Below are 19675 nucleotides of genomic sequence, written 5' to 3'. Positions count from 1 at the left end.
TGTATTTATTCCATATGTGACAGCTAATTCAGCACCTGGGGAGCAGTGCCTTGCACCTCCATGGAGTGCAGCCTTCATGATGTATGATAAATCCTTTATTTGCCATTTGCAGATGTATAGGAACATTGGAACTCTTCCCTTCACCTGCCCCATCTCTCTCTCTCTATAGGTTGGGGGTCACAGCACATGATTAAGCCAACATGCAGCGGCCCTGGAACTGGGGGTTGAGGGCCTTGCTCAAGGGCCCAAGGACATGTGACCCTTCTACCAAAGCCAGGACTCAGACCGGGAATCTTCCAATCATGGGCACAGAAACTTCGCTCACTGAGCCACACCCCCAACCCCCCTTCACTGGAGTACCTGAGTGACCTGAGCAACGAAGCACTTCCCATCCTGCTGGTGAGCCTGGAGAAGAATGAGGAGGATAAGCAGCGCTATAGGCAAGTCTATGCGGCGCTATAGGGGAGTCTATATGGCGCTCTAGGGGAGTCAATGAGGCGCTATAGGCGAGTCTATGCGGCGCTATAGGGGAGTCTATGCGGCGCTATAGGCGAGTCTATGCGGCGCTATAGGTGAGTCAATGCGGCGCTATGGGTGAGTCTATGCGGCGCTATAGGCGAGTCTATATGGCGTTATAGGTGAGTCAATGAGGTGCTATAGGTGAGTCAATGCGGCGCTATAGGTGAGTCAATGCGGCACTATAAGTGACTCTATGGGCGTGTGGGAGTGGCATCTGTGCCGCTGGTTGGTATTTCATGCTGCACAAAGTGAACAAGCTGAATTTCCTTCATGGCAGATGGGTCACTGAGTGTGAGTGGGCAGAGACTGTACTCTCACTATACCCCATGTGTCTTGGCCAGGACTGTGCTTCTTTGCCTAGAGGCTTACAGGACAGCAAAAGCCACAGAGGGTGTCTGCAGCGGGAAGACCTGCCTCTGAGCCGACCGCTCGGGAAGAGCGGTCTGTCACTACACACAACTGATGATGGGTCTTCTGCGGTTCTGTTGTGGAGTCTTGGTCCATTGCAGCTACGTTTATTATTGCAGATCCATGCAATCAGCCAGTGCTTATATACACAGTTACATGTTTTTAATTTAGATAAATATATGTATTAATTACAAATTGTGGATGGTTTTGGGGGCGGCATGGTGGTGCAGTGGTTAGCCCTATTTAGCAACTCCAATTAGCCTCAGCATGTTTTTTGACTGTGGGGGGAAACCGGAGCACCCGGAGGAAACCCCACGACGACATGGGGAGAACATACACACTCCACACACATGTGACCCAGGCGGAGACTCGAACCCGGGTCCCAGAGGTGTGAGGCAACAGTGCTAACCACTGCGCCACCATGCCGCCCCTAGATTGTTTCACCATCTGAATATTTAAAGGTTTGCTCTGAACGACACTCCAGGCCACTGGGAAATATCCCATTGCTCACGCTGGCCAGTCTGGGCTTGAATGCCTTTGTTAGAGAAAGTCTCACTGATGATAGGAACTTGATTTTTTTCCAGGTTTCCAGCTGGGCGCTTTCTCCAGATCCCTTTTTCGCTGTCAGAGTCTGGGGGGAAGCTGGCACATGTGGACTAGGCTTTTGTGTGGATCGGCCTTGCTTAAGGACTGGTGAAATCTGCCAACAACACAGAAGGACCCTGATTTCTGGGCTGCAGGTTCGTACCTGACTGTCCTAAGGCGAGATATGAAACACACCACGTTTCAAATTATTATGCAGACGCTGTTTTTGGTTTATTGTCAAAGCAGTCAACTCTCTTTACAAACTTTTCTTATTGTCAACAATGCCTTTTGATGTAAACAATAGCATTAATATCTGAAACACAAAACCCAGTGTTCCAAATGATGATGCCATTTTAGACATACATATCTATTATTTCATTGACAAGATGACACATATGATTGTCTCGCTCAGACATACCGGGTTTCTTGAAGGTATCATTTCATGCTCAGATGACCACACTCAACTAGTTAGCAAGCTGAACCTCACCCCTCATCACTCTGCTAGACAGTGGAGCCTCAGTTATGGTTCAAATGGCGCGTTTCCACTGGCATACAGGATCCGGGTCGTACCACGAAAACAGACTAGCTACAGTACGGTTCCAGCTTCTTTTGGTTTTCCTCTGCAGTCGGGTTGGCTCGTTACGTTACTGAGCTTGCTGACGCCCCCTGGTGGCGGTTCCCAAGATTACAACAGTCAAAAAACATAGAGGGCTGGAAGACCAGCTTCCAACTGTAGTCTTCTGTGAATAGTTCTGCACTGCCCTTTGTTTTTGTTTTATGCAAACCTTTCAGCAGAAACCATCCATACCCAACAAAACCAACAAACAAGGACTTACAGCAGGCAAGACAGATTCTGATACATAGGAAATGTCAAATACAGGACTACTGCAAAAAGCATTTATGGTTCTTCCACTGTAGTAAACTTACCTTCATCTTTGCAGGGTTGATCCAGCACCTTCTGCAGCTCACACCGGACTCTGGGTCACAGATTTACAGGCCAATGACAGATCACATTACTGGGGGACACCAGAATTCATTCATTTCTGCTACTGGGAATCATGTGACTATTTCACTGATTTTTCATTTAATATAGCATGTCCTAAGATGTAACAATGATGTTTACAATTCGTACAAAAAGCATACAATGTAATATGTATTCTTGTTTACAGTAGACCAACAGTGAACCAGCTCTATACTCTCAGCAGGGTTCTGGAGGGTTCATGGGAGTTTGCCCTACCAGTCTACATGTGTTTTGTGGACTTGGAGAAGGCATTCGACCGTGTCCCTCGGGGGGTCCTGTGGGGAGTGCTCCGGGAGTATGGGGTACCGGGCTCCCTTTTAAGGGCGGTTCGGTCCCTGTATGACCGGTGCCAGAGTTTGGTGCGCATGGGCGGCAATAAGTCGGACTCGTTTCCTGTGAGGGTTGGACTCCGTCAGGGCTGCCCTTTGTCACCGATTCTGTTCATAGTTTTTATGGACAGAATTTCTAGGCGCAGCTGGGGCGTTGAGGGTGTCCGGTTCGGTGACCTCAGGATTAGGTCTCTGCTTTTTGCGGATGATGTGGTTCTGTTGGCCTCATCGAGCCGTGACCTTCAGCTCTCACTGGAGCAGTTCGCAGCCGAGTGTGAAGCGACTGGGATGAGAATCAGCACCTCCAAATCCAAAACCATGGTTCTCAGCCGGAAAAGGGTAGAATGCTCTCTTCGGGTTGGGGATGGGGTCCTCCCCCAAGTGGAGGAGTTTAAGTATCTCGGGATCTTGTTCACGAGTGGGGGAACGATGGAGCGGGAGATCGACAGGCGGATCGGTGCGGCGTCAGCAGTCATGCGGGCGCTGCATCGGTCTGTCATGGTGAAGAGAGAGCTGAGCCAAAAGGCGAAGCTCTCGATTTACCAGTCGATCTACGTTCCTACCCTCACCTATGGTCATGAGCTATGGGTAGTGACCGAAAGAACGAGATCGCGGGTACAAGTGGCCGAAATGAGTTTCCTCTGCAGGGTGGCTGGGCTCTCTCCCTTAGAGATAGGGTGAGGAGCTCGGTCATTCGGGAGGGACTCAGAGTAGAGCCGCTGCTCCTCCGCATCGAGAGGAGCCAGATGAGGTGGCTCGGGCATCTGATCAGGATGCCTCCGGGACGCCTCCCTGGGGAGGTATTCCGGGCATGTCCCACTGGGAGGAGACCCCGGGGAAGACCCAGGACACGCTGGAGAGACTATGTCTCTCGGCTGGCCTGGGAACGCCTCGGGATCCCCCCAGAGGAGCTGGACGAAGTGGCCGGGGAGAGGGAAGTCTGGATCTCCCTGCTGAGGCTGCTGCCCCCGCGACCCGAACCCGGATTAAGCGGGAGATGATGGATGGATGGATGGGTTTACAATAGAATGTAACGTCATGATGTAATGTCCCTTTCATGCAGTCATGAAGTTTGGTGTTTTCTGTCATGCCTCCCAGGTATTTTTCTCCAGCCTTGACACCTCCACCAGGTGTTCCCTTTATGTACCATTGCCTTGCCCTGCCTGGGATAGGCTCCAAGCCCCCCTAAAATCCTGAACAGGATAAGTTGATGGAAGAAATATATATATGTCTCCCTCTAGTGGATGATTTTGTAATTGCACAGACCAAACGGCACGCGATCCCTGTGCTCCCGGACTGTGCACCTGCAGGTTTTAGGAGTTAGCTGTCATTTAGCACCTGATTTACACCAAAGATGCCAGATGGCTCCGTGTGCGCATAATGAGTTCAGTAAAGCAGATAAGAGCCGAGATAAAAAAAAAAAAAAACTAACACTCCCCACAGCCCTTAAATACTAATTTTCCACCCTTGCAGGAAATCCATCAATCTACAAATCACAGGTAAGTGTCGCAGGGAGGCGTGTCCCAGACAGCGCAGAGCAGAGACCAGGGCACACCCTGGAGAAGATTCTGAAAACGTCACCACAGCGCACAAATGGAAAAATGAATAATTAGTGTTTTGTTGAAACATTTCTTTCTGTTGTACAGTTGATTCACCACTCATACTAAATATGATCCTTCTACAACATTTGTGATGAAATTTATTTTTAAACGATTTATGCTATTATTTGACAATTTCTATATTCTGATGGCTGCTTGGAAAACAATGAATTCCTGCACTACTCTGTCATCTTTACGTTTTTTTTTTTAATTTAATTGCATACATTAAGTTAGAATGATTAAAATCCAGATATTGTAATTTATCAAATAAAGAAATATATTACTACAAATAATTAAACAAACAAATGTATCACAGTGACACATTGGGTTTTTACTGATGTGATACTGGTTAGTATCTTTCTCTTATTGCAGTACCTTCCTAATCATTGACTGTCACAAATCCTTTTGCACTCTCCTACCTCCACATTCTTATGGGCTGCCCTACCTGCACATCCTTTTGCACTGTCCTACCTACACATCCTTTTGCACTGCCCTATCTGCACTGTCCTACCTGCAGCCCACTGTCACGGAATTATGAGTATTCCCTCATCATCTTCAGCTGCTCTCTCCGGGTCAGGACTGTCCAGTGGGACCACTTAAGCCAGCGGTGGTTCTGGTCCTCCCCAGGTTCTACCGGAGGCTGCTCCATCTCTGGGCGGCCCATGGCCAGGGAGGCTGCCTGGTCACCCCACTGTCTGGGCCCCACCCCACTCCTTCACGATGTGTGTGGGTGCCCTCACGTACCCATTGGTTCCAACATCGGGCAACGGAGACATGTGCATGCCCCACATGCAGGGCAATTGCACGATACGACCACCCGGCCTCATGCAAACCCACAATGCAACACCTGTCAAACTCCGTCAAATGCCGTTATTCCTGTCTAATGCGTCTACGAGGCGTCCTCGGTGTCTGGTGACTAGACGTGCCAGCTCCTTGCAAATCGAATCATTCACATACCCATCGCTGCTCTGCATGTGTACCAAATTACATCCGAATCAGACCATTATTTCTGGGTGCTTAACGTTTTTTTTGTCAATGAGTGTAGAACTTGAAAGGGTGCAATGTTATCTGACGACCATTTTTAGTTGCTCCACTAGGGGGAAGCATTTGTCTTAATGAGAAAAATTCAGCGGAATGAGAAACACAAGGTAAGATTGTAAATAAGGTGCTCAGAGAAAGTGTCGCTAGAAATGCCACTTAAGTTACTCACAGGCCCTGCAGCCTAGTAATCAAACTGTACTTTCCCGCCATGCTGTACAATGAAACAAACAGGAAACAGTTTTCTGAAATATTTAATAAAAGTACTTGATGTTCTTACATTTACAGCGGAGACTCCATGTCGGAATGGGCTATGCAGTAAGTCTCTGACTATTCTGTTTCTTGTATCGTACACTTTGTACAGACAAAAAAAGGCCAACATTTCTCTTTGTATAAAAAATATAAGTTAATTTAAATTTAAATCCTAATTAAGAAAATAACATTAATAATTATAATAATCATTATATTAATAATAGTAATAATAAGCTAAATGTAGTGCAGATGGTTGAAGAAAATGGGTCCCAAGTGGGACGATTTCACCAAGAAAAGGGGGGGGGGGGGTGCCTGTGATGATGAGAGAATCTCAGTTATAGGGCAGCGTACGATTGGGGAGGGGGGAGGGGGGAGGGGGTTATAACTTAACCATGGGAAAAACACTGTCAGTAAGTGCAAGACTGTCATCCTAATTTAGCACCAGTGCACTGTACAGGCTGCTTTCTCTATACTGAACCACAGCAAAAGAGAACAGAAAGTGACTGTATATACGTGCATGTGTGTGTGTATACACACACATACAGGTGTGTGAGGAATGACTTTCCCAGTCAAGACAACAGAATACAGATTTCAGTTGCTGGAAGCTGTACTTCAAAGAAATGAAGGACGAGTGAGGAACTGTGAAACCGCTTTGTTACCTCATGACCCATAATGCATCTGCAGCCATTTTGTAAAAACAACATTCATTACAGTGTACATTCGCACCTCAGGCACTGGCAAGGTTAACATACTTGGGGGGGTGGGGCGCAAACATTTCTCTGCTGTGGCCTCGACTTCGGCTGGTTGAACAGGAAACCAGTACCACTTTTCTAGCTAAAGCACAATATTATGATAATGTTGCAATGACACAGGGGAAACCGCACTGATGTAATTCTATAGCATACTGTGAAACAGTATATGGTATCTATGATCAACTTTACGCACTGCAATGAAGTTCAGAATTACAAATGTCAGCATCGATTCCCTACACCAAGTTCTCACCAAAATGAGTGGTGAGGTCATACTGAATGCACTTGAGTAAAGACCAATCCACTGGAGGATTTGACCTCGTCTAACTGACATTTCCATGGCATAAGTTCTGTCACCTACACACCTCCTGAAGCCACTTTGGGAGGAAAAATGTTTCTTTTGGACTCTAACCTGACAATTACGACATGTTAGAAAATATTGACTTTTTAAAAGCCCTTTTTTAAACTAACAAATGTCAGAAGTTGAAATTTCTCTGCAAAGGAAGTTCGCCCCCCCCCCCCACCCCCACCAGACCCCAACGCCGGTGAGACATGTGGTCGGTTCCTGCCCTGCTGCTGACAGACTGGTAAATGCCTCAGGTCACGTGAGCGACAGCCCCCAGATCTGTGCCACCGAACCAGCGTCTGTGCCTGAGCGCTGACGAAAGCCACCTTTGCTCTCCTCTGTTTTGGTATCCTGCCAACAGGCACATCCGCTACCCACTGATCGAGTTCCGCAGAAACGGGCTGGAATAGATTTGCTGTCGATGTTTGTTCGCTGTGAACTCCTGCAGGAATCTTGCGTTTGCATATACTCCACAAGGATGGAGGCTGGGGGGTGAGAGTACGACTGGGGCAAAAGGACTTGGGCAATCCTCACGACGACAATACTATAATGCTTGGAGTTTGACTGGGCAGGAAAGCCTAGGTGGTGAGGGCTTCCTCAGCCTCAGTGCAATCTCTGCACTTAAATATCAGCTTTTGGTACATATGAAATGATTCGTTAGCTTAAGTCACTTGAACGTTTCGGAAGGACCTACTTAAAATGGAGTACATCTCTTGCACTTATTTATTCAGTACTTTTCAGTACTTTTTTTTTTTTTTTTTAAATCGGAAAACCCATTTTTGAATCAAAACACAAACAGTGATGAGAGTATAGCCTCGATACTCCTCCAGAGTATAGCCTCGATACTCGCCCGGAGTATAACCTCTATACTCGCCCGGAGAAGAGGCTGCATCTCCTTGCCCACTTCTGGCTTTTAATTTGCCTCTACTTCACTCATCATGCCAGAACACCCCCAGTAACACCCCCTTTTTTCGGATTGAGATCCATCTTAAAAGGAAGACGTCGCCCAAGGTTTCTGTCGCTCAGACGATCAGAAGCCAACTTGTACAGAAGGGTCCTTGAGGGCTAGGCGGCTTGGTCAGGAGTAATGTGACTTTCGTGTGACTCCAAAGGAACAGGGTTATCTGGCTCCATCTTAGTCAGGGGCAGTGTGAAGTTTCTTTTTTGCCATCTGTGTTAAAATAGGCTGTTTCATTCAAGTACTCTTAAAGGACCTTTTCCCATAGTAACAAAGGACAATAAGCAAGACCCCCCCAGAGCAGCAACTCAGGGGTCATATCATGCATCTTATCTCATTAAAAAAATCCATACGTCTCATTACCTTTGCGTGCAACAAGGCTACCATAAGTTGGAAAAGGAGAATTATGTACCATTTCAAAAACTAAACTGTTCAAACTTACAATGTCGAACTCCTGCCTCGCAAAGGGTTCAGAATTAAGGCCACAGAAAATAGAACAGCAAAAAAAAAAAGCTGAAATTGATCTGAAAAGAAAAGAAAAAGGACACTAAAGAAAGTGAAACAGTCCAGTTCACCAAGTGATCCTCAAGCAGTTTTCGGGTGACGGGGTAACAGGCCCAGCTTGACACCCTGAAATCTACCGTGTCGACTACAGGGTGTGAAAGGACAGTCCGGGCATCTGCGTCCCACCAGCGAGGTCACGTTACGCTGTGCTGTCCTCTAGCAAACGTCACCTGCTGGTGCTCCGCCTCACTTCCTTTCACGGCAGGAAGTGGGCGCTTCACACTGGAGCTGCAGAGTCTCTGGACAGGCCCTGGTTTGCACGCTGCTTGGGGGGGGAGGGGGGCAGTCGGAGGGAGCCGGTCAATTGTCCACCTTCACCGGGCCGGCACTGGCTGACTCGCACTCTGGGCTGGACTCTGCTGACTCCCACGCAGGATCCCACGACGAGGCCTCCTCTCCTCTTACGATCTTCTCCCACTGGCCAAGGTTTTCCCTGCATGGACAATAAATAAACAAACTAACCAATTCTCCTTCCACCTTCTCTAAGCCGTTTGCTTACTGACACGGTCGTGACCAAAAAGTCTAACATTTGGGGGCTGCACCATTTGGGGGCTGCACCATTTGGGGGCTGCACCATTTGGGGGCTGCACATCCGAGCAGATGCATTGTTTTCAAATGCAGTTCTGTTGCCACGGCATTACATCTTCCCCGAATTGCTAACTGCTAGGGCCATTCCTAAACCTCCTCAAATCCCATGTTTCGCGCCATCAGCTTATCGCATAGTTTCCCGTCGTGTTTATTTTTCAGGTCCTTCATCCATGAATAATGTGGAAAGAGGATCAGGCATATAGATATCGTGTGTTCGCCCGTGTGAAAGTGCTCGGTTCGTCGTGACTGCCCTGTCGTTTCTGGATGGTGCTGGTGGAATCCATCTGCTTGGCAAATAAGATACTGGCAGGAGTTAAAGCCCCCCCCCCCCCATCTTCCATTTTTCCTAAAGGGGTGAGTAAGATTGACTAAACCCCACAGTACGGACTGATGACGCTTTTTCCCACCTTGTTTTAATGTGATGTTATGCACAAGACCGGGGTGTGAGCTGCCATTCCTTTCAATTAGCGCGCTGACGAGATCCCCACTCAGCTGCATCTGATCCCACAGCTAGTGGGGGCTCCAAACTGTCTGGGCCGCTGGGCCGGCTGCCCGCGGATTCCAGCCCGGGAACCTTGGTGCTGACGCAGTGTCAAGCCGTTCATATCGCCCTCAGCTCTTGTTTGCATTCCCGGCAGATCAAGGTCGTAAAGGCTTTGGTGTTGGGGCTGGCTGGGATGGGGGGCACACACTGACATGCGAACCCGCTGGAACAGACCTTCCTGTTCACTGTGGTGGCGTTGGGGGGGGGGGGGGGGGTGTTCTGGTAGAGGTGATGTGCACTTCACATTGATGACTTACTTGCTGACCCCTTATGTGCGCAGAACATGTCGTCCCACGACCGATGGAAACCCGCATTTTAAGCTGCCAGAAGCCCACAACCTCTAAAGGCTGCTAAAGATTAAAGACCATCAGGGCCTCATGGGTCTGAAACTTAAAGAAAGTCCACTGGGAAGTGAATATAAGCCAAGTTTGGTCTGCAGTATGCCACCAAGCGTTTCCCATCATTAAGTAAAAAAAAAAAATAATAATTACTGTGGCTGTAAAACCAAAATAGAAAAACATAAATAAACAAAATTAATGAGTTCTGGGTTCAGTGGTGGTTCCGACGGCTGCTCCCGAAACGAACCTGCATGCCCTCAGGAGAGGAGTAGCTGGAGGAAAGAGCTGAGTTAGGGTGGTGTAGCATGGGATGGCCACAGCGTTGTAGAAGCCCACCTGGGGAGGGGAGAGAGAAGGGGGCGCTGATGAAAAGCTGGGTTTTAATTTTATTCGGCTTTCTAGCCTGCAGGCCAGAGAAAGAGAACAAAACACAAAATGACGACATCCTTTATGTTTTGTTTTTACAAATTATCGCCTTTTTGATAAAGATTCTGTGGCCATCCTTGGAATGAAATCCAGCCTGACTGAACTTTGCAAAACCCTTCTGTGGAGTTCAGCTGCTTCTCATGGGACGTTGGGACACTTCCTGGGAGAGTTACTGCAGCCTCTCTGGATTCCCAACCACATATGCTGTATTGGTTGTGGTCTGGGAATCCTGGCGTCGAGGCCAGAATGTCGCTTCTATGTTCACTTAACCACATCCGTGTAGAAATGCTCAAGTCTGGACATAAATGGTCATTGCAGTGCAACAAAGTCAAAAACGTTCATCTGCTCTATTGAAGGATTTAGGTTTTTAATTCAAAGACGTCTAACAGGTCTGAGTTTATTTTCCCCTTGATATTACCGGAACAAGCACTTTGCAGAACACTAGCATTCACACAGCATGTCACAAGGGGAAGGACATTCTCTTCAACAATGATCTTAGCTTTTTGGTGCCAAACATTTAACTGGTGAAAATGCAAGATGAGCTCTAGTGCTGAGGGACGACAGAATTTGCCCTCCAGTATCGCCTGAAGAGTCTGCTAAGTTTACCCTGCTCCTCTTCTCTGCCATGTTTTTGGAAGAAGCATCATGCCAGGTTTGTGCAAACTTTTTTCAAATACTGAATAGTACTTGCATTTGTTCCAGCTGGGCCTTAACATTTTTCTCCTAATTCATTTTGTCAGGGGAGTACTGGCTGCATGAGTCAATTTGTACCTCTCAGTGCCAGAATGAGGCTGCCCCACTGGTCACATGACTGACGTCCCCCTACCTGTCCCTGAGGCACCTCGTCCTTTTTGTCCCTGTCCATCATGGGTATGGGCTGCATTCCAATCTTCTTCATTTCATCACCCTGCAGACACAGTCAGATACAGTAATACAGTACATTGTTGATCAACAAACATAAAGGAAATGTTTTTAAAAGATACTGCAAAAACAACCTCGAATACACTGCCTTACATTTATCCATTTAGGTTTACACTATGACTTGCTCTCAATCTTTAAACATGCCTGAAAACAATTTTTGAAAACCATGAAAACAGGCACTGTTTCCAAAGAACTGGAGGCTTGTGTTGCCTCTTCAGGACAAATACATCGCCATTGAAAGTAACTTGGAATATTCCTGGAGAATGTCCTGTTATGCATCTCAAGAGCATTGTGGATTTTTCTAGGGTACATACAATGTTTCCCTTCCAAGCTAGAAAAAAACAATAAGTTACATTCGGTGTAAAATGCATTTTGCATACTGGAAAAACAAAGAAATATACGGAAAATTTATTCTCAGAAGGAAAACAGGAGCAACATAATGCAGGTTGCTGGAGGATATAAAAGAAGAAAAATGCAAATGTGCGTCAGAAGGCGATTCATTTTCTAAATTTTTATTGACACTGAAGTATAGATGCGCTGAAGTTTCCTTTTGCACTACAGGGATTATTACACCATCTCTTAATCGGAATTAAGATCAATCCCCATGTGTCGACTCAACCAGAACTGAACCGGAAACGTTTCATACCTCAGCCCAGAACTCTGCATAAATATCATTGGCCGTGAGTCGTGTGACGGGCCACAGCTTGGTAACAGAACAGAGGTCACACGCTGTCATCATCAACCCAATCACGCGATCTCTGAAGAGCAACACAGACAGAGCTGGTCAAGTAATACACAGTCATCATTAAAGAACATCTGACATTTCTCCTCTCATAGGCTACAACAAGGGGTAGGCAACCCTGATCCTGCAGAGTTGCTATCCGCCTGAGATCAGTTGTGGTTCATCAGAGACCAGGTAGGATGGAAAACATGCTGGATACCGGCACTCCAGGATCAGGGCTGCCGACCCCTGGGCTACAATGTTAAGTGTGAGCATCTCTAACTTCTTTGTAGGTAATCTATTTGGACTTTGAGAAGCTCTGTAGAAGCCTCCTCACTTATTAGTCTTTCTTATGGTTCTTTTCCACAACAATCAAGCCATACCCATGCGGTCATGATCCTGCTTACTAGCAGGGTAAAAAGTGTGACCTAACCGAACTGGTTACATCACAATCATCTGATTGGCCGAAACGCAAGGACAGTGTTCTGTGTCTATATGCATGGATTATCGTAAGAAAAAAAATGGCATATTCTATATATTGGTAGTATCACACATCACGATGTATTGATGCATTCCTGAAAACTCAGAATCTGAAAATGTCCAACCACCTACTTAAAAAAGTACTATAGAACATTCGTAATGCAAATTCACACAAGCGAATGCTAGTTCTGCTAGCGTTGGTGCTAACATAACATGGTGATTCTCACAGACCTGCTAGTGGAAATTATCACATAGTGAATCATAATATAAATAAGTGTCTCTTCCGTTTTACATTAAGGTCGCTCTCCAAACCCAACAACGCCTTTACCAAGCCGACCCTTCTGCAATGGAAAACCAACGCAAGCTGGAACCGTGCTGTAGCTAGTGACCTCTCTGCAGTACAGCTCAGTATGGCTCGGTTCCTGTACGCCATGGGAAAAGCGCCATTAGAGAGGTGTGACCTACATCCGGCGGCTCCTCACCTGTGAGCATGGTTGTTGAGGTCCAATGCGCCTGTGGTCAGCAGCTCTTCCAACTGCTTCCGGTTACCAAAGTACAGGGCTAAGTCAGTCGCTATGATGGCCTTACGGATGATCTCCAGCACCTGCTCATACTCACTGGAAGTCAGGTTGGAGAAAATATTGTGCCCTTCCAGCTATGGAAAAGAAAGAGATCAATAAAAAAGCAAAAGCTCCACTTATGAGACGTTCTGCTCGGCTGGACTGAAGCTGAAATACTGCTACTTTTCAACACCCAAGAAGCAGTTCTTGAGGAAGACTCTAGAACATCACTGTGTGTATTCTGATCACCCACGTAACCAGTCGTAATGGGCAACTGACCATGACATCACTCCTTATAACTCCACTGAAATTTTGCTTGTGGGAATTTTACTTACGCAAAAATGTTCTGAGGGCAGAAGGATAACCAAATCAGATTACTGATGAGGGGAGTCCAAGTAACTAGAGGAGATGTGACCAAGACATCTGATTGGTCGGACCCACCTCATCTACAATCTGATAGGTTATTTCTCTGAACCAATAATTTTTCCTTCTGCCCTCAAAACATTTTTGTGTAAAACTCCCATGAGCTAAAAGCTCTCCACATCTTAATAGCTAGACTATTAAGCTTCATTGTGGGACAGCAGTGAGCAAAACGGAAGGCATGTCAATCTGTAAAATTGCATCAGCTAAAATGAGTGTTCAGGAAAAACGTCATTAGCAGGCATGACTCAATGGCAGTGGCCAGGGGTCTTACATATATTGCTGTGTGACTGTGTGTCAGCCACTAACTGCTAAAAAACCTGGGATTTTTACAAAGGAGACCTATACACTGACACTGAGGCCTTAGAGAAGAGTCTTGTGACAGGGGGAACAAAATATGTGAATCCAAACTGAAACTGGAGAAATCTGAATTAGATAGCAAGTAATGGAGCACTAAAGTCAAGTAAATGGAAAAGGCGTGACTGCGAAACCCTAAGGAATGTGGAGGAATAAACAATGGGGTTACTGGAATAGAGACTGTGTGGGATCCGAGAAGGTTTGCTGGGATTGTCAGGTATGGTGAGATCTCTACCTGCAGGATGGACACCGTCTGGGAGAAGTGATGCTGCTCCATGGTGGAGGTGGAGTACAGGGCTGCCAGGGGGTGGTCGAACTTCTGCAGGTAGCTGTTGCTGTATCCACGGTGATCGAGGTCGTGACACAAGCAGGCAACTAGGAGACCCTTCCGCTACGAGGGAGAGATCACAGCGACTGCAATGAGCTGGTCTGCTGGATAAAAATATCTTCATATATTTTGTGTCATTGCTTCCTGGCTGCAAGGTTAGCTGAAGACTCGGCAAATAAATTACGGCTCCTCCTAAGCAGACAATGCATGTAACTAATACCAGAGACTTGATTACTGCGCAGGGTGGCTTTGGCAAGGGTCTGATTTCCTCGCTGCATAAATGAAACCGAGTCCCTCAACAAAAAAATTCAGAGAAAACATAATCCCAAATTTAACTTTAGCTAAAATAAATCACTAGATGGGGATAAACATTTGATCCTACAATGTAGTGACTGCTTTGCTGTTAACATTAATGTATTATTAAGAATCAGTGCAGTTATTTAACTATCCATTCATTTATTCACTTTCAATCCATCTCGCACTTCCTAAGACTCTTCCTTTCAGCAGTAACTGCCCACCATCCCATGGGCCCCCGCTCTAGCAGATTAAACTGATTACGAACAGATCCCCTTTCAATGAGTTCTCACTGAACGTTGACCCGTGGTGTTATTGTTTCGGCCACTGCCCAAAAAAAAAGTACACATGCCCCCCCCATCCCCTGCATCTGACACAGGAATGCACAAAGACAGATGGCTAGCTTGGCCCTTCCCCAAACCCTGACCTCCAGCTCAGTGAAGATTCCGGAGTTCTTCTGCAGTATGGCGTACATGCAGTGTGCCACCGTCACTGCATGCTTCCAGTTGTGGTAGGGGACACGCCGGTAATTCTTTCGCACAGACATGGTGAAGCGGCAGAGTTTCTCCAGCTCAAAACTAAAGTCGGAGAGACGGATATCCTTTGTCAAACAACCATGCAGGGTATATTCTCAGCCAGCGATTACGGATTGAACATAAAGAAAAAAAGGATTTCACTCTCTCAGCGATTGCTTTATCTAATTCCAGGGATAAAAACGGAAAACGCAGTTCATCCTGGAAACAGACTACAAGGGCGGGGGGGGGGTGTAGTGTCGATTGCTCCAAAAATCAATTTCTCTCAGTGTCCCATATTTTTCATACATTTACACGCAGACGTACTCTCAGTGGCCTGTTTATTAGGCGCACATGCAAGCAGCCTGTTCCACCAAACAGCAAATCATGGGGCTGCAACTGAATACACACGGCATGCAGACAGGATCAAGAGGTTCCTGTTCTGTTTGGCTAAGCATTAGAACGGCTAGGATGGGTGATCAAAGTGATCATGAACGCGATATTATCATTGGTGCCATACGTGGCGATTCCAGCGTCTCAGAAAGAGGCACCTACCAGGGATTTTCCACACACTACGGCTCACAGAGAACGCTCTGCTGAGCGAAAGACATCCGGTGATCGGCATATCTGTGGCCAAAACCCCCTAATAATGAGAGAGGTCAGAGGCGAATGGCCTAACTTGTTAAAGCTGAGAGGAAGTGCAAGAACAGCTTGGTATAACAAAAATGTGCAGAAAAGCCTTCTTCAAACACACCTGCCTAATTTGGAGCCGTTCTGGAGGCAAAAAAAATAAAAAAATCGAACCTAGTAAACTGGCCACTGAGTTTGTGTGTGTTTGTTCCAATACATACTGTAGTTCTGATTGATTTCTTAATTGTACACTTCTTGTATTGTATTTTTTCATTTGTTCATAAATTTCTCTTTTCATTTCCAAAATCCATCGTTCGGCGGATGGACCGAGTTTGTAAAAAACGGATGGGTTTCCATGCCAACCTCTGTGGATTGCGTTGTACCTGTTCTTCCCACAGGAGCTGTGCACCATGTACACGAAGACAGCTGGCCAGAGCTCTTCAAAGGGACTGATGTCGAAGTGGAAGCTAAGTTGGACAGGAGATACAACAGAACAAACGGTCAGTTTATCGCTGCTCAAGTGCATCAGGCTATGGAGGAATAGGGCTAAATGATCTGATGCAGTGTTTACCAATCCAGTTCTCATGAACCCACAGTCAGTCCATGTTTTTGCTCCCTCCGAGCTCCCTGCCAAACAGTTCACATTTACCGGGAGCTGGGAGGAAGCAAAAACACAGACAAGACTGTGATTTAATTAAATAAGTGATTTCTCTGTGGTCAGTATCAGACTCTCATGAACCCCCCCCCCAACTACTTATGACTATTAGAGAGAGTGTGACATTCAATGCTGGCATCTTAAAATAAGTTACTCTAGCTCAGTGTTTCTCAAGCCGGTCTGTGGGAATCCCCCAGTGGTCCTCATTTTTGTTCGGTGTTCTAGATTGATTGGTTGGTTGGTTAGTTCAGGTGTGCTGTAAGCTGGGAGGGAGCAAAACTGTGGACCGTCTGGGGGTTCCTGAAGACCGGGTTGGGCTAGCCTGTAAACATGGGCTAAACAGATATGCAATGAGATTTAACTGAATGTTGAAGTCATATAGCTGCCATGCTGTGTGCAGGGCCTAGTCAGGTTAGTATGGCCCTATAGGAGACTGAGCTAGGATCAGTACTGGCACTCAGCTGCGTGTTGGAGAAGGTAAGCACACTGGTCACAAATCAGCTACTCACAGCTCGATCTCTTTGTACATGGGTGTGGGCATCGACAGCTGTGTGAGGGTCTTCCACTCCTCCGAGGTGCAAATGCTATGGTAGGACAGCTTCTCCATGGTCACTCTGTAGATGCACTCGGAATGCCTGATCCGGTGGTACATCTGCAGACGGACAGACAGGCAGGCTGAAGAGACCAAGGAGGATCCGAGGCAGAAGGTCAACCGCAAGATTACAGATGATACAAACTGTCTTTATACTTCTGTGAAAACGCTGTGAGCCGCAGGGCCTGGATGATGGATCTGAATGACTAAATTCTGCGTGGGATAATGTGCCTAACAATGAAGCCTAATTCATCAATTTAACCTGACACGTCCAGCTGTACACACTGGCTAAATAGTGGAAATAGCTCATTTCGCTAGTAATGACTCAAACCAAAAAAGTGATCGTGGAGGAAAAAAGAAAAAAAAGACTTTCCAATCGTTTAAGTTCCCTAAACCAAGAGAAATTATAGACTTAATAATAGGACCAAGTGCGTTTATCTAGATCAACTGGAAAAAAAATCTATTAATTCATCCAGTGGAGACACCTCAAGGAGCACGACACTCCAGGCGTGACCCAGTGCTCATCGGCCTGGGGGCAGAACTAGTTGAGATGTGGACCAACAGTTTTGTCCCTGTTGGTGCCTCGGGGGTGGGTGGGGGGGGGGTCATTTGGACTGAGAGAAGCTGGTAACAGATACATCAGTGCCAAACATTATACAGATTAAACACTATTCTGTTACACATTCAAATAAGTACGAGAGAAAGAGCATTTCAAACACCCTAATGGAAGGAACAGGAACAAGTTCGGTGTGAGCTAAAATTAAGTTTAATAGACAAATACACAATCAAATATTTATCAGGATTGCATCATCAGAATTTCTGCTTTTGATAGGGTGAACCACATCACATGCCTAACTGTAATGGCTGAGTTGTGTCTAAATATAATTTCTATACCTGCAAAGCTGTAGTTCATGGTCTTAAAATAACATGCCAGGTGCCTTTAGAAAGTGATGAATGGGACTGACATAGTTGGACCACACAAACGTGTCACAACACAGTCGGATAACGCTTCTGTAGTTCAATAAGTTTGTATTTTATTTTATTGTATTGTATTGTTAAATACCAAAGTTATGGGTTCCCTGGGAGGTAAAAGCATCACGTAAACAAGTAAATGTAACCTCAGGCTCAAAGCAGGACGGCCCAACTGGCTTGTGAGAGTTTCACTGTTCTGAGGGCAGAATGAAAAGTGATTGCTTCAGAGAGATAATCAAGGCTGGACCAATACATCTGATTGATTGGTCCTGCTTCTTCTAGTTGCTGGGACCCGCCTCCTCTACAATATGATTCGTTATCTTTGAGCCAATCATTTTTCATACTGCCTCAGAATATTTTTGCGCAAGCAAAACTCCCATGAGCCCCCAACTGTGGCGATTCTCAAGTCGGCTTATGGCTGACACTATGTCCACCAAGTTGTTCTACAAAAGGCAGCAGAAGGGACTGTCTCCATGCCTTTGAGTTTCCCTATACTACAACTCATGGCTGGTGTCACAGTCAAAGCTCTCAGTTACATCACACACCAAAGCAGACTAGCTGGAAGCACCTTGCATTTACTCCGTCTTAGCTGTCAATATACAACCTGACTGTCACAGATACGGGGCTTAGTCAGTGTGATGGGCTGTTTCCAAAATAAAGCTACTCTAGGTTGTTGTGTTAGAGGGTTTCATAATCAGGTTCAGGGCTCAATGACTCCCAAATACACACATATTAACTGGAGTTTTGGGGGGGGGGGGGGGGGGGACTATTCATGCAGTGAAGCCACACTCACATTTGCACAGTGTAAGGCCAGGGCGCAAAAGACGGCGAACATCTTGAAGTTGTTCTCGTCGGTCTTCGTGAAGGCACTTCCGCTCAGCTTGTTCACCATCTGCACGACGCCTATCACCATCCCCCGACTGACGATAGGCATGCATAAGATGTTCCGTGTGGTGTAGCCAGTGTACAGGTCAACTTCTCTGTATGGGTCAGAACGAACAGGCACAACGTCACATAATAAACAAACTTCGGAGGCGAGCCAAAATGGCCACTTCGTCTGCTTCCGGCGGCCAGTGAAAACGTGATCCCTACTCAGAGGCACAACAGTAGTTTGAGCTCTGAACCCTAAGGTGTGCGTGTACCACCTGCAACTCTAGATGGGGTGCCGGCTTTCGTCTCACACCGCCACGTCCCAGGAACGTCGCCTCACGTGCGGGAGACAAAACAAACCCCAGAGTCCTTATCTGAATGACGCAAGCATCCTGGCTGCACGGTGTGTCACACCGTCAGACCGCGACTCCCATGAGCGCATCTGTTCAAGCGTCCCATTTTCGTGCTGCTGTACCCCTGAGACGAGACCTTCAGCTGCCCCAGAAGAACAGCTTTATAATAGTTAAACTGCATATTTTAATGGCTACATGCTGCTTGTCTTTAAATGAACAGCCTTGCTTTTATTCATTATTTTGCAATCTAGATGAAGTCAGGTGGTTTTTCACCGGCGTGTATTAAGTCACCTGCTGTGTGGTGAGGTCACAAATTCATTTAAAAAAAAAAAAAAAAAAAAAAAAAAAAAATTCAGGCAGCATCATGTTGCATGACATCATCCCGAAAACTGTATGTTTTCGCAAGCGATGCAGGACTCAAAACGTAAACAGGAAAATGGCTGGATCTCACACTGCTGCCACGGCTGGAACATACCATGTTTTCTGCTCAGACGCTTGTGTGAAATGGCATTGGGACAAACCCATTACGCTAAGGCGAGTCCAGAAACTATAAAAGCTGTGAGCAATTACTTATAATTGTCTGTTATTCGTATGTAACAGGACGAGGGGGCAGAGTGTTTACCTGTTGAAACGTGGGTCTGCATAGGCGTCAGGGATGTTCAGGACCTCTCCTGTTCTTGCTACCTGACCCGCTATTCCTTTCTCTATTGAAAACCTGCCAAGGGACGAGCAGAGTTTATGACCATC

At 46.4% G+C, this 19675-nt stretch overlaps 1 protein-coding gene across 5 annotated transcripts in view; it reads right to left on the bottom strand.

Annotated features, from left to right (window-relative positions):
- Window positions 1-7021: 7021 nt before the first annotated feature.
- Window positions 7022-19675, bottom strand: part of pde10a (phosphodiesterase 10A) — an 84434-nt gene continuing 71780 nt past the window's right edge. For all 5 annotated transcript variants that reach the window (XM_049007757.1, XM_049007758.1, XM_049007761.1 and 2 more), the window contains exons 12-22: window positions 19551-19643; window positions 18499-18685; window positions 16651-16793; window positions 15870-15953; window positions 14772-14922; window positions 13958-14113; window positions 12868-13040; window positions 11831-11942; window positions 11090-11170; window positions 10085-10173; window positions 7022-8800 (exon numbers count right to left, since the gene is read on the bottom strand). In XM_049007757.1, coding sequence (XP_048863714.1) covers window positions 8668-8800; window positions 10085-10173; window positions 11090-11170; window positions 11831-11942; window positions 12868-13040; window positions 13958-14113; window positions 14772-14922; window positions 15870-15953; window positions 16651-16793; window positions 18499-18685; window positions 19551-19643 — 1402 coding nt within the window. In that variant the 3' untranslated portion in view covers window positions 7022-8667. The remainder of the gene's footprint in view (window positions 8801-10084; window positions 10174-11089; window positions 11171-11830; window positions 11943-12867; window positions 13041-13957; window positions 14114-14771; window positions 14923-15869; window positions 15954-16650; window positions 16794-18498; window positions 18686-19550; window positions 19644-19675) is intronic.

The sequence above is a fragment of the Brienomyrus brachyistius genome, chromosome 3 (assembly GCF_023856365.1).
Source record: "Brienomyrus brachyistius isolate T26 chromosome 3, BBRACH_0.4, whole genome shotgun sequence".
Lineage (NCBI taxonomy): Eukaryota > Metazoa > Chordata > Actinopteri > Osteoglossiformes > Mormyridae > Brienomyrus > Brienomyrus brachyistius.
The sequence above is the reverse complement of the archived record's forward strand: the minus strand, read 5'-3'. Positions and strand labels throughout refer to the sequence as shown.